This window comes from Dipodomys spectabilis, unplaced genomic scaffold (assembly GCF_019054845.1).
Source record: "Dipodomys spectabilis isolate Male_0828 unplaced genomic scaffold, ASM1905484v1 ptg000125l, whole genome shotgun sequence".
Classification (NCBI taxonomy): Eukaryota; Metazoa; Chordata; class Mammalia; order Rodentia; family Heteromyidae; genus Dipodomys; species Dipodomys spectabilis.
Window position 1 is genome coordinate 1605779 of NW_024870802.1, and position 15356 is coordinate 1621134.

The 15356-nt window shown below is 34.7% G+C and overlaps 1 protein-coding gene across 1 annotated transcript in view; it reads right to left on the reverse strand.

The window, feature by feature from the left end:
• Window positions 1-15356, reverse strand: part of Atrnl1 (attractin like 1) — a 501851-nt gene that overhangs the window by 417750 nt on the left and 68745 nt on the right. The window contains exons 11-14 of the mRNA XM_042689560.1: window positions 9342-9426; window positions 6732-6934; window positions 5350-5468; window positions 4197-4329 (exon numbers count right to left, since the gene is read on the reverse strand). Of these exons, the coding sequence (XP_042545494.1) occupies window positions 4197-4329; window positions 5350-5468; window positions 6732-6934; window positions 9342-9426 (540 nt within the window). The remainder of the gene's footprint in view (window positions 1-4196; window positions 4330-5349; window positions 5469-6731; window positions 6935-9341; window positions 9427-15356) is intronic.

Genomic DNA, 15356 nt, shown 5'->3' on the forward strand with positions numbered 1-15356 from the left:
TAATCTAATTTTAATAGTAATATATTGTTTAGATACTAGTTCAATTCTTCAGTTATGAAAGTAGGGCATCCCATCTCAGTAGTGTTTAGTGGAAAAGCTGTAAACTTGGTTTCTAATGACTATTTTTATGTAGTTATTCCGTTCATTTTAGAGGTTACACATACTATTTAGCAATACCAGTTTATTCAGGGACTCTAAATTGAACTGTAAGGACCTATTTTCTTATGCTTTCTTTTTTCTTTTTTCTTTTTTTTTGTTGGTTGTAGGGCTTGAACTCTGGGCTCAGGCTCTATCCCTAAGCTCTTCAGCTCAAGGCAAATGCTCTACCGCTTGAGCCACAGCGCCACTTCTGGTTTTCTAGTGATTTATTGGAAATAAGAGTCTCACAGAATTTCCTGCCTGAGCTGGCTTTGAACTATGAACCTCAGATGTCAGCCTCCTGAGTAGCTAGGATTACAGGCATGAGCCACTGGCACCCAGCTCATGCTTTTTTACTTAAAAGGAAAAGTACTTAGGCTCTACTAAGACTTGAAGCCACAGTTTACATTTTTAGTAGATCCTAAGTACTTTTCCTTTGATCCAGTTTGATTTGATGCTGGTGCAAGGATCTAATTTTAGTTTTCTATATGTGGATATCCAGGTTTGTAAGCACCATTTGTTGAATGCGCCCAGCATGTTTTGGCTCCCTTATAAAACATTAAACCTCTTTCATTTTTAAAAGTTTTTACTTTAGAGGTCTTTCACATCTTTAGTTAATTCCTAAGTATTTTATTTTATTTCAGGTTACTGAAAATGGAGTTCCTTTCCCTATTTCAATCTCAATAGTCTCATTGTTGGGACAGAAAAGCTACTGATTTTTCTAGGCTGAATTATACCATACTACTTTAGCAGTTTTGAATTAGCTCTAGTAGCTTGGGGGAGGAATCTATAGGGTCCTTTAAGTACAGGCTAATGTCATATGCAAAAAAGAAAAAGAGAGAGAGAGAGATACTTCTTCCTTCCTTATTTGGATCCCCTTTATGTTTTTCTCTTGCCTTTACTGCTCTTGATCAGAATTGCAGCACTATACGGAAGAGGAATGGAGACAGTTGACATCTTAACTCATTTCTAATTTTAGAGAAATGGTTTTAGTTTTCAGAATTAAGTATAATATTGGCTATAGTTTTATTATGCACTGCCTTTTTTATATTGAGAAATATTCAATGTACTACTAGCTTCTCCAGAGCTTTAATCATAAAGGGGTACTGGATCTTGTCAAAAGCTTTTTCTACATCTATTAAGTGTGTGGTTCCTATACTGCTTTTGTTGATGTGTTGTACTACATTTATTGATTTACATATGTTGAACCAGCTTTGCATCCCTGGGATAATTCCATTAGGGCTCATAGGCACAGTTCTACTTTCTGAGTAAAGATCCAGAAGCACATCAAATAAAAGAAAGGTTTGATAAATGGAACTGTATCGAAGTAAAAAGTTTCTGCATGGGAAAGGACATAGCCAACAAGCTAAAAAGACAGTCTATAGAATGGGAGATTGTTGCCAGCAAAATCCAGAATATACTAAGAACTTACAACACTAAATGTTCAAAAAAACAACAACCTGATAAATAATGGGCTAATCAACTAAAAAGAGTCTTCTCAAACGAAGAGATAAAAACTGGGTGCTGGTGGCTCACACCTGTAATCCTAGAAACTCAGGAGGCTGAGTCTGAAGATCATGGTTCAAAGCCAGCCCAGACAGCTAAGTCCATGAGACTCTTATCTCCAATAAACCACCAGAAAACCAAAAGTGGCACTGTGGCTTAAGTGGTAAAGTGCTAGTCTTAAGCTGAAGAGCTAAGGATCAGCATCCAGGCCCAGGCCCAGGCCCAGGCCCAGCGTTCAAGCCTCACAGCCGGTCCCCCCCCCCAAAAAAAAAGAAGAAGAAGAAAAAGAAGAGATAAAAATGGCCAATAGACACAGAAAGAAATATTCATAATTTCTGGCCATAAAAGAAATGCAAATCAAAACAACATTGAGATTCCACTTAATCAGATTGGCCATTATCAAGAAAACAAATGTTCTTCTGTAAATCACCTTGAAAATAAAAAAAAAGAGAGAAAATAAATGTTAACACAAACTGGCAAGGATGCAGCCAAAAGGGAATCCTAACACATTGTTAGTGGGAATGTAAATTTGTTCAACCCCTCTTGGGAAGCAGTATGGAGGTTCCTCAAAAAATTAAACATATAACTACCCTATGATCCAGCAATTCCTCTGCTGAGCATTTAATCAAAAGAATACAAACCAGGATACAATAAAGCCACCAGCACAACCATGTTCACTGCAGTACTATTCACCATAGTCAAGGTATGGAATCAGCCCAGATGAATGAGAAAATGTGATATATACAAACAATGGAAATTTACTCACACATTAGAAAGAATGATATTGTACAACTTGTAAAGAAATGGAAAGAACTGGACATTATGTAAGTCAGGCCCAGAAAGACAAAGGATGCATGTTTTCCCTTATATATGGAAGCTAAATTTAGCTTATAAAATTATAAGTAAATATGTTGAGTGGTATGCAAGGGTGTATAAATGGATTAACTGAAATACAGGAGATTCAAGGGAGATCTCAAATCGTGCAGTTCCTTAGAAGGGCAAACATCAAAGTTCAGCAAAATAAAATACCAAGAAGTGGGTACTCAAACGGGGTATGGGGGTTACAGGGAAAGGGGTAGACAAATGAAGAAGAGAAGAATGCAGTCGTGAATCCAATGAATATCCTACAAAATTAAGAAAAGTAGAGGAAGGAGTTAGCAGAGGAGGGATGGGTGAGAATGTTAAAAGGGGTGATATTGATCAAAATATAATATTCACACACAATGGAATTCTATGCTTCCATTGGAAAGAATAACATTGCAACATTCATAAGGAAATGGAAATACCTGGAAAAGATTATATTAAGTGAAGTAAGCCAGACCCAAAGAAAAGTAGGTTGCATGATCTTCCTCATTTGTAAGAACTAGAATATGTATATGATATTCTTGGTGTATGTATAATAAGCATATCAACATGAACTCCAATATATGGAAACAAGAGGTTCTTATTAGATACTGTATGTAGTTCTTTTTTTTCTATTGTTTTATTTTTTCTTCTATTCTCTTAGTTTTTTTGTATCTTGTGTTTTGCATATAAGATTATGCAATAGGGAATCAGAGAAACAGGACAATGGATGAACCAAAGCAACATTGACACTCCCTTGATACTATGTTGGATATGAACATTACTTGGGGGGGGGGGGGGGGAAGGCGAAAGTGGAAAATAATGAAGGACAGGGTAACAATAATTAAAAACAAATGTACTCATTGCCTTACTTATGTAACTATAACCCCCCTGTTCATCACCTTTTCAATAAAAAATAAATTTTAAAAAGATATATTGTGCTGGGCACTGGTGGCTCACGCCTGTAATCCTAGCTACTCAGGAGGCTGAGATCTGAGGATCGCGGTTCAAAGCCAGCCCGGGCAGGAGAGACCGTGAGACTCCTATCTCCAATAAACCACCAGAAAACCGGAAGTGGCACTGTAGCTCAAGTGGTAGAGTGCTCGCCTTGAGCTGAAGAGCTGAGGGACAGCGCCCAGGCCCAGAGTTCAAGCCACACGACCAACCAAAAAAAAAAAAAAAGATATATTGTATACATAAATTGCTTTGTTAAATGGCAACTCATTTGTACAACTTAACAATAAAAAGAATGCAAACTGTGAAATTACTTTTGAAATTAAATATACAGTGGTTTGCACAATTTCATTTTCATAAAAGTAGACAGAATTTATTATAAATGTCATTATTTTTAAAAGCAATCAGAAAATATTCTTGACCATTTTAAAAATAACGTGAATTTTTAAACAAATCAAATGTAAGAAAATTTTACTATTTGTAAAATATGGATATTATGTTTAACTGTTTATTATTGTCTGTGTTTTCAAGATATGATTGTTTAATTAAAAACCATAAGTATGTCAATAGTATAGTAAGCACAAAGGAATTAAAAGCAATTTACAATTATAAAACTTTTCTTATAAAAACAATGCTATTAATGGTCCAATATTATATTTTCACACTTGCTACTGATTTACTTTTAGAAGATGTAACATTTATAGTAAACACACTATAATACCATTCACCATTCAACCAAATTTTGAAATCTTTACCTGGCAAAGCCTGGCATTCCTGTTGTCGCTGATCCCACTGGCAATTCAAGTTTAGTGAACAGCTTTTACAGCTTGTAAGTTTGTTACAAATCTGTTCATTTCTCACATGACATTTGGTATAGTTTCTGACAGACTAGAAAATCAAAAGACAAAGTATGTTATTCTTTGCCAGTGTAGAAGTGAGAATTCGTGTGTATCTGTGTGTGTGTGTGTCTGTGTGTCTATGTGTGTCTATGTGTGTCTGTATGTCTGTCCATCCGTGTCTGTATGCCGGTTCTAAACTTGAACTCAGGGCCTGGGCTCTGTCCCTGAGTCTTTTGGTCAAGGCTAATGTTCAGTTACACTTCTGGTTCTTGGTGATTAATTGAAGATAAAGAGTCTCACAGAGTTTTCCTGCTCAGGCTGGCTTCAAACTTTGATCCTCACATCTCAGCTTCCTGAGTAGCTAAGACTATAGGCTTTTACCACCAGTTCCCACCTAGAAGTGATAATTCTTTAAAATATAAATTTCTAACTAAAAATCCAATTCTACTGAATTTAACTTTTTCATACTTATTGCACTAGTTTGTTAAATGTCTTTAAACACAGAGAAATTCAACCAAGGTAGCATGGAACAAACTGCAACTTAGGTGCAGTGGCTCATGCCTATAATCCTAGCTATGTGGAAAGCAGAAATTCAGAAAAACCAAAATTTGAAGTCAGCATGGACAAAAGTTAGTGAGAACTCTATCTCAACAAATAAACAGGGCATGGTGGTGTAAGCTTATCATTTAAGCTACACAAGAGACCACAGGAAGGAAAATTGCATTTTAAGGCCAATCATTGACCAAAAAAACACAAGATTTTATCCAAAAATAACTTAATAAATATGCCATACATAAAAAATATTACTGGGGGGCTGGGAAGGTGGCTCAGTGGTAGAGCGCTTGCCTTGCATGCCAGAGGCCCTGGGTTCGATTCCTCAGCACCACATAAGCAAAAAAGAAAAAAAAAATATTACTGGGTATCAGTAGTAAACACCTGTAATCCTATCTATTCAAGAAGCTTGGATCTAAGGATCTTGGTTTGAAGCAAACTCAGGCAGGAAAGTCTATGATATAGTGATATAATGCAGCAATGTTAACCACAGCATCATTTACCCTTAAATACTAACCACACTGCAGTTACTGTTTGCTGAAATACATTTCTTGTCATCACACCACTGGCATCCATTTGTATTGGCAGTACAGCTGGCACAATCTGCATATCTGTAGCATCTGTCATCAGAAGCAGCTATAATACAAATGGATTTAAAACACATTCAGATGAAAAAGAAAATGCTATACTTCTTACTTCACACATTTGTAACACCTATTTAGGTATTGCTAGGACTATAGGCCAAATAAATGACCTTCAATATTAAATAAGTTATCCAATATAAAGTCAACTTTGTATTTTAATTGTGCTTACAGGATTCTAAATACCTTCTGTCTCCATCTTAAATTATGCTATCTCAGTATTATTAATGAATCCTACATTCATTTTAAATTTATACATCTAGCAAGAGAAAAAGAACTCACAGTATTTTATTAAACAAATATATTAGTAGTAGCAATAATGCATAATATACTATTTTACATCCAAAAGAAACATAATATTTATTACTTCATTACTCTTATAAAATATTTATAGAGGTTTGAATTAATAAAGCGTAGTAAAACTTGAAAATGTTTATTAATTGTAGCATCAACAATGTATGAAAGCTTTCACCCATTTAAAGCAATCATTATCAAAATCATAAATTAAAATAGTGACTGATAAATTTAAATTTTTATTTATTCAATCTTGTATAAGAAATATAAAACTACAACACTGAACATCAAATTATAGAGTTTGTTTTAACTTTATGGGTGTGGTCTAACAATAAACAATCTAACAATAAACAATAAACAATCTCTAATCAGGTACCGAGTTCAAGTCCTGGTTTCGCAAGAAAATAGTTCATAGAAATGATGTATTTGAAAGTATTTCAACTAAGAATTACAAAATAATTTATATGTGATCCTGTTACATATAAAATTTATATAGTAAGTTTTCAAAAGTAAAATTAAAACTAACCAAGATAACAAATTATTAATCACTAATCACTGTTGAATTCAAAGATAAGAATTTCTAATTAGAGGATTATGAATGTTTCATTTCTTTTTTTTCATTTTTTTTCCTTTTTTATTTTTTTATTGTGAAAATACTGTACAGAGGGGTTCAATTACATGGGCAAGATAATGAGTACATATCTTTTTTTTAATTTTTATTTTTTTTTATTTTTTGTGAACACATTGTACAGAGGGGTTACAATTACATGGGCAGGTTAATGCATACATTTCTTATCAAGCATTGCAGCCTCCTCTTTTGTTTACCCTTCACATCCCTTCCCAGCCTCCCCCTGAATGTTTCATTTCTGTAATCTTTTTCCTATCAGCAAAATGCATTTCTACTACTAGTCAAAATGGGTAACTTTTAAACAAAAAACCAAGAAAAGAAAAAAAGAAACCTAACCTGTTTTAGAAGGGCACTTTGCTCTAAGAATATTATTTCCAGATTCCCAAGATTCACAATGATTTTTATTCCAAAAACATTTTATTCCTGGCCCAGCATTTTTACAAAGTTCTTCATCTCTGAAAGCTTTACAATTTGGAGGCTTGTAAACAAGGATATCATTAAGTAGTACACTAGAAAATCCACCAAATATATACATGGACCTGTTAAAACAAAACATAGTCTTAAAAAAAATTACCAAGATATTCTGTCTAGTAAATTACTTTTTAAAAGAAAGACAACTATTTTACATTATTTTTAAATATTTATATCAGAGCCATTTTTAAAATATATTATTCCTAAAATAGAATATGATATAAAAACATCAGATGAATTATTATTGTAATAGTTCTTAAAAGACTTTCCAGATAAAAGAAAAAGAAACATATCTTTTAGGGAGAAAGGGAACACAGGAATGGAGAGAAGAAGGGTGAGTAAATGTAGTCACTGTATTCAAAGCATACTATGCAAAAAGTGAACTATGTAACTTGTAGGTAGGAACAGGAGAATAAAGGGGGGGCATAGTCCAAGAAGCATTATACTCATTACCTGACTTATACAATTCTAACTCCTTTGTATAACTCCTTACTAATAACAATTTAAAATTTTTATAAACAATAAAAATTTTAAAGAGAAACTTTCCAAGTAACATCTGAAATACTATATAATTTTTTGTTTTTAAGGAAAGACTCTTCCCAATATATCTCTTTATTACTAATGGGAAAAAAGTGAAAATTCGAGAATTAAAATTTTTATCAGAAAAATAACTGCTCTAATAAAGCATGAAACTATTAAGATAACAGTAACTGCCAGACATGGATTTTGGCTTTTGATGTTGAAGCTGGCCTGAAATAAATGCCCCTCCTGCCTCCTGCCTCATGAGTGCTGGGATTTTTATTACTGCTCAACCATACCACGGACGAAATTTCAAAGGTACATTCAGAGTTCTCCTTGTATTTCTTAATCTTTTAAAATAAAATGAAAAGCAGGAGTAAAATATTCAAAAAACTTACTTTCACGTTCCAAGGAGTTTAGATAATACTAAAGTACTTAACACAAATCAGTAACAAAGATATGTGACACATCCTCAAAATAGGAAAATTGTTATGTATAAAAATATTATTAAATATGTATAAAAATATTATTAACCCAGGTGCTGGTGGTTCACACTTCTAACCTAGCTACTCAGGAGGCTGAGATCTGAGTTCGGTTTGAAGCCAATGCAGGCAGCAATCTGCGAGATTCTTATTTCTAATACACTACTCAAAAAAGCTAGAAGTGGCACTGTGGCTCAAGTGGTAGAGTGCTTGCCTTGAGCAAAAGAAGCTCAGTGACAGCACCCAGGCCAGAGTTCAAGCTCCAGGACCTAGGTGGGCGAGGGGGAGATAAAAAATAAATAAATATATATATATATATATATATATATATATATATATTATGATAAGGGAAATGTTCAGAGAATGCTTGGATATTTTTGTACTAAACAAAATAAAAATTATTTTTTATATAATTGTCGTAGAGAAGTTTAAAGGTTTTGTTTCAGAATAAGTTTCATTTATTAGTATTTTGGGAAGTCAATGGATATCAGTTGCAACTTTTCATTGTGCTTAAATTTTTGTATGGAATAGTAGAGAACTTTTACATAATTAGGAAAAGGTAATAAACTTAATAAGTTTAAGTTTCACTGAATTAAACACTTTATGTTCATGAATAAGCTGAACATTTTCTACTGTCACATAAACTCAAATTATTAAATTTTTCTAATGGAAATAAAAATAGTACTAACTTAAAGAAAGATTACTTAATAAACAAGTAACCTAATTCCCTCACAAACAAGCACGATACTAAAGTTTAGCGATGTCAGGAAACTTGATAAAATTATAGAATTAATTTGTAATAGAACTAGAACACAGATCTAATTCTCACTGTCTTTATTCTTCTAGATAGAAACAGGAGGCAAGTCTCTATTACTGCACTTAAATCTTTAAAAACCTTCATCAGAGCCAGGCGCTGGTGGCTCACGCCTATAATCCTAGCTACTCAGGAGACTGAGATCTGAGGATCACGGTTCAAAGCCAGCAGGGGCAGGAAAGTCCGTGAGACTGATACCTCCAATAAACCCCTAGAAAACCAGAAGTGGCTCAAGCAGTAGAGCACTAGCCTTGAGCTGAAGAGCCTTAGGGACAGCGTCCAAGCCCAGAGTTCAAGCCCCATGACCAACCAAAAAAAAAAAAAAAAAAAACCTTCATCAGATAAATATCTTCACCTGCTCTCTAGTAGAAGAAAGAAGATGACTTTAAGAAATAAATGAACTCTTATCTCAGTACTTTTCCTTGGCAATAACTATAAACAAGAAAATATATTTTAAAAAAAAGAGTAGGGCTATAAAAATCAAATGCCATTAACTATAATAATTTCAAATGATTTTCAAGAAGAATATCAGTAACTGTAACCCCTCTGTACAGCATCTGTACAAGAAAATAAAATTTAAAAAAAGAATATCAGAGTGTGTGACGAATACAAAGTCTTGTAATATTATCGTCCTAAGAATTCAAAATGAGTTTCATTTACCCATTAATGACTACGGCAGAATGTCCAAATCTGTTAACATCTCTATGAAGATTTGGTTTTGGTAATGTTTTCCATTCATCACAAGCTAGAAAAAAGAAAACAGAAAAACAAAGAATAAATACAGGAAAAAACATTTAAAATGTGACCAAATTAAAGATATAATACTTAGAATCAAGCAGCAAAAAAGACTTACTAATTTAATTTCCTTTGTATATATACAATTTGTTGAAACAATGTATAAAAATAGGATCATAAGAATAAAATATGTAAATTTAATAATTTGATATATTTAAAGAATAGCTTATTTTATGTAGAATGGAATAATTTCAATTGCAAAATCTGCACAAATAGTGAAATTGCCTAACTCATCAGAAAAGAAAACTGGGTATGAAAATAGTGCCTCCAAATTGACATATATGGTAACATACATTCGGAGATTTCAAATAATTCAGCATTCACTGACCAGACATTCTTAAGGTACTATATTAAGTATCATCTTCTTAAATATGCCACATGTTAAAAGACAGGCCTTGTATTTAGTTTGGGCATAGATGAATGGATCAAAAAAATGTGGTATATATACACAGTGGAATTCTATGCCTCCATCAGAAAGAATGACATTGCCCCATTTGTTAGGAAATGGAAAAGCTTGGAAAAAATTATATTAAGTGAAGTAAGCCAGGCCCAAAGAAACATAGGTCCCATGGTTTCCCTTATTTGCAATATCTAGTATATGTATGAGTCAAGCAGAAAAGGTCAGATAAGATGATGTTAGGGAAATGAACCCTAAGATATGTATTCAAATGTTTTTTTTTTCTTTCATGGGATTGTTTCTAACACATTTATAAGATTATTTCTTTGTTGCTTTGTATGTCCTTCCCTCCCCCACAGTATAACCCCTGCTTTCACTGTATGTGATGTCGGTATAATTTGTGGAGGGGAAAGGGAAAAAACACATCGTTTAAATAGGGATACAGGTAGACCCATTGCAACAATGAGATGTATAAGTCGTTATGTCAAAAACGAACTTTACAACTTTGGGGGGGGAGCGGGAGGATTGGGTGGGGGAGCGGGGGGTGGAGAGGGGAGATTGGGAAGGGATGGGAAGGGGAAACAAAGGAGGAGGCTACAATGCTTGATAAGAAATATACTCATTATCTTGCCCATATAATAGTAACCACTCTGTACAGTATTTTCACAATTTAAAAAAAAAAGTTCAGAAGCTCTTCTACATAAGAAAATAATCTTTGAAAGTCAGTTTTTAGATTTAAAAATCTTTAGATGTAAAAGTTAAATTAATTTTAATAAGTTTTCATGCTTATAACAAAAAGAGAAAAAAAAGTCTAAACAAGAGACAGTGTCAAATTTGTATCAGACACCCCCACCATGTTGTTATAGGAATGGAAATGACATAGCCTGCCAGGTACCCATGGCTCATGTCTGTAAACCTAGCTATTTAGGAGACTGAGAACAGAAGAGCAGTTCAAGACAAGACCTGGCTGAAAAAATTCACAGGACTCCTTTTCAACCAGTGATGCATGCCTGTCATCCTAAGTTATATGGGAGACTGAGAATTGAAGAACTGTGGCTGTAAGTATCCTGAGCAGAAAAGTTCCAACGATTCCATGTTGACAAAGGGAAGCTGGACATGGTGGCACATTCCTGTTATACCAGCAATGATGGAAAAGCTAAAATAGATGGGTCAATAGCCCAAACATGCACAACAGAGTGATCTGATCTCACAAATAATCAGTGCTAGCTAAAAAGGGCTCGAGGCATGGCTGAAGTGGTAAAGTACTTGCCTGGCAAGCGTAAGTTACTGAGTTCCAACTACAGTACTAACAGAAAAAAAGGCACAGCCTCTGCGAAAAATAGTTGGCACACCAAAAACTTAAGCAGAAGTAGTAAATAACCAAGACATTCCATTTCTGGTTATATATATTTAAAAAATGTAGAACTTAAACAAGTACACATACATGTATATATTTTTACATACATATATATCATCATATATATATATATATATATATATATATACAAAATACTCAAAAGACAGAAACAAACCAAATAAATGCTCATCAACAAGATAAATGAGTAACAAATTCATATATACATACTATGGAATATATTCCAACCATAAAAAGATGATGTACTGACACAAGGCATATCATGGATAAACTACAAAGACATATTAACTGAAAGAAGCCAAACATAAAAGGCCACATATTATATGACTTAAGAAATATTCTGAACTGTACAACCAAAATGATAGTAGTTGTCGTCAATGAATGAATGAGGAGAGACTGCTTAATGTGCATGGGGTTTCCTTTTCAGGCAATGAAAATGCTGTAAAAGTAGAAGTTATAGTTAAACAAAACTGTCAATATGATAACTGCTACCAAATGACTTTTTAAAATAGTTTCATGTTGCTAGGCACTGGTGGCTTACACCCATAATCCAAGCTACTCAGAAGGCTAAGATCTGAGGATCATGGTTCAAAGCCAGCCCAGGCAGGAAAGTCCCTGAGACTCTTATCTCCAATAAACTACTCAAAAAAGCTGGAAGTAGTGCTGTGGCTCAATGAGTAGAGTGTTAGTATTGAGCACAAAGAGTCTCAAGGACAGAGCCTAGGTCCTGAGTTCAAACTCCAGGACCAGCAAATAAAAAAAAATAGTGTTAAGTGATTTTCACTGTAGTCAATGTAAAACTGCTCACAAGAGAAAAACTATTTGAACTATACCCCTAAAATGAAATGACAAGCATAATTGATGTTTGCCCAAGTCTATAAAATAGTCAGCGAAAATCAACTGATCAAAAACTTGTCTACTTTTTGTTTTCCTTTCTTTTCTTGTGGTGCTAGGGATAGAACTCCAGGCCATTCCCATGCCAAGAAAGTGTTCAATCACCAAGCCACACCTCTAGCTCATCAAAACATACAACTAATATGAATGAGCAAAGCTCAACACTCAAAAAAACCTCCAAGATATTTTCTTCATTTCAGTGAGTTTCATCTTAGTAAAATCATATTTGTTGGCATATTTTAAAACTGTGAATGTCTCAAATAGCCATGCTAAAAATTCCACTAAATGTTCTTTAAAACACCTATTTATAATAGTATACTCTGAAATAGGATCAAGAGTAAAAGAGTAATAATGCTGAATGTCAGTGTTACATCCTATTTAATTCTCAAAACAACTCTGAGGAATATTCTTGTCATGTTCTTATAGATATCAAAACAAAATCTCAGAGGTTAGTAACATCCTCATTGTCAAGAATAGGGAAGAAATAAAGAATAAGATAGAATTTGTGAACTGAACCACATATAACCAAGCTAGCAATGAGACACTTGTCAATATGGTTGATATAACAAAGATAGCCAAAGACACAGATGCCCATCACTCATTTGCTGAAACTTAAAGCTGTAGCAAACTGGCCAGGCACCAGTGCCTCACGCCTGTAATCCTAGCTACAAAGGGGGCTGAGATGTGAGGATCACAGTTCAAAGCCAGCCTGGGCAGGAAAGTCCATGAGACTCTTATCTCCAATTAGCCACCAGAAAACTGGTAGTGGTGCTGTGGCTCAAGTGGCACAGTGCTCGCCTTGAGCTGAAGAGGCAAGGGACAGTGCCCAAGCCCAGAGTTCAAGCCCCACAAATGACAAAAAAAAAAAACTGTAGCAAATTAAGAAAGTATGCCACTCATCTACTGAGAGTTCCATATATGGAACCAACCCAGATGAATGGATCAAGAAAATGTGATTATATATATATATATATATATATATATATATATATATAAAATATAAATAATGGAATTTTATGCCTCCATGAGAAAGAATGACACCGCCCCATTTGTTAAGAAATGGAAAGACTTGGAAAAAATTATACTAAGTGAAGTAAGACAGACCCATAGGTCCCATGGTTTCCCTTACTTGCAATAACTAGTATCCATCTAGGATAAACTTACCAGACAAATAGAAAAGGTCAAAAGCTATGCACATATGACCATGTAAGATGGTACTAAGCAAAATGAACCCCAAGATAGAAACTCAAGAGGGTTTAATTTTTGTTGTTGTTGCTTTTAGCATAATTATAATGTATTATGTGATTTCTTTTGTTTCTTTCATATGTTCTTCCCTTGGTATAACCCCCATTTTTTTTCACTATATTTGATTTGGGTACCCTGCATCGTGGGGAGGGGAAGAGAAATAACAAAATGCTGAAACAAGGACACAGGCTGAACCATTTTAACAATGAGGTGTACAAGACACTATGTTAAAAACGAACTCTACAACTGGGGGGGGGGGGTGGGTAAGGGAAGAGTTTGGGATGTGGGGAGGAAAGGAAAGGCTGGGAAAAACAAAGGAGGGGTAACAATGCTCAAGAGGAAATGTACACATTACCTTACTCATGTAACTGTAACCCTTCTGTACAGTGTCTTTACAATAAAATATATATATGTATATATATAAAAGAAAGTATACCATGGTAAAGGAATATTCTAGCTAGTACAATATATCATATATTTGAAAAGTAAGTGGAAAATAGAAAACATAACCATTTGTAACCATAAACCACAGGAATTTCAAATCTACTGCTTAGCTTAGCTTTACTGAATTTTAGAAAATTAAAATGAAAGGTTAAGATAGAGGTCTCTTTTGCACCAATTAGAAGTTTGTTGTTCCAAGGTCAAGGCTCCTAAGAATATGACCCTGACATATGGAATAAAATATTCATTCCTCCTATCTCAAATTTCAAATTTCCAATTTTTCCTGCATCTGACACTTTTCACCTTACCTTCCTAAAGGTAGCTCTCACAATCTGCATGATACAACACAAAATCTTCTCTTTCTTTTTGCTTTTTTCTTTTTGCTTATGTGGTGCTGAGGAATCGAACCTAGGGCCTCAGGCATGCAAGGCAAGCGCTCTACCACTGAGCCACCTTCCTAGCCCCCACAAAATCTTCTCTACAATAAGATATGTGCCTTGCTCAGAATGTATTCTCATCTCCCCTACAGGCCACTGACCAGATTCAGTGGTTAGGCTAAGTTAGATATAACTCATCCAGGTACATGACATGCTAACGAGAAAATATAACTCAATAGATCTAAGGATAACATATATTAGTAGAAACTGGGAAGCACAGAAGCAATCACATTCAGAGGGGAACCTGATCAAGGTAGCAACAATCTCATTACTGAATTAGTTTACTCATCTGAGAGCACTCTCCAAGGAAACAGGATTCACTTCTTTGACAAGGATGCAAAAGATGATACAAACTTGCTGTTAAGACTGACTTCTAGAAACATATAAAATACAGCCATGCTAAGTTAAGAGTAAAATGCAAAGATTTCTATAGCCAAAAGTAGAGCCAGAGATTAAAAATCTAAAAGTAAGCCAGGCCCGGGTAGCTCATGCCTGTAATCCTAGCTACTCAGGAGGCTGAGATCTGAGGACAGCAGTTCAACACCAGCTCCAGCAGGAAAGTCCGTGAAACTCCAATAAACCACCAGAAAACCGGAAGTAGCACTGTGGCTCAAGTAGTAGAGCACAAGCCTTGAGCTGAAAAGCTGAGGGACAGCGCCCAGGCCCAGAGTTCAAAAATCTAAAAGTAAGTAAGTATTTGCTGGCATTGATACATTATTTAATGTCAGAAAATCTACCAGATTATTTTATCTATATAAAAAAAACCAGAGATATGCATTTACAAAAGCCAGAGAAATGTAATAATGGAGGGAAAATGGCAGATCTAAGACTGTGATGGCTAAAACTGTAATGGCTCTCTACACTGACAGTGGGCAATGCAACAAAACATCACAATATAATGCAATGTTATAATGTAAGCCACTTCTGAAATGAAGAACTGATTGTTAGTAATGATCCCCACCTCTAGTCCTCAGTTCCACCCATACCTGAGCTCCTCCCTGCCCTGGAGCTCCTGACATACAACTGACCACTCCCTCTCCAGACACACCTGAGCACACACCTACCTCACTTCCTGCCCCCAGATCTTCCTG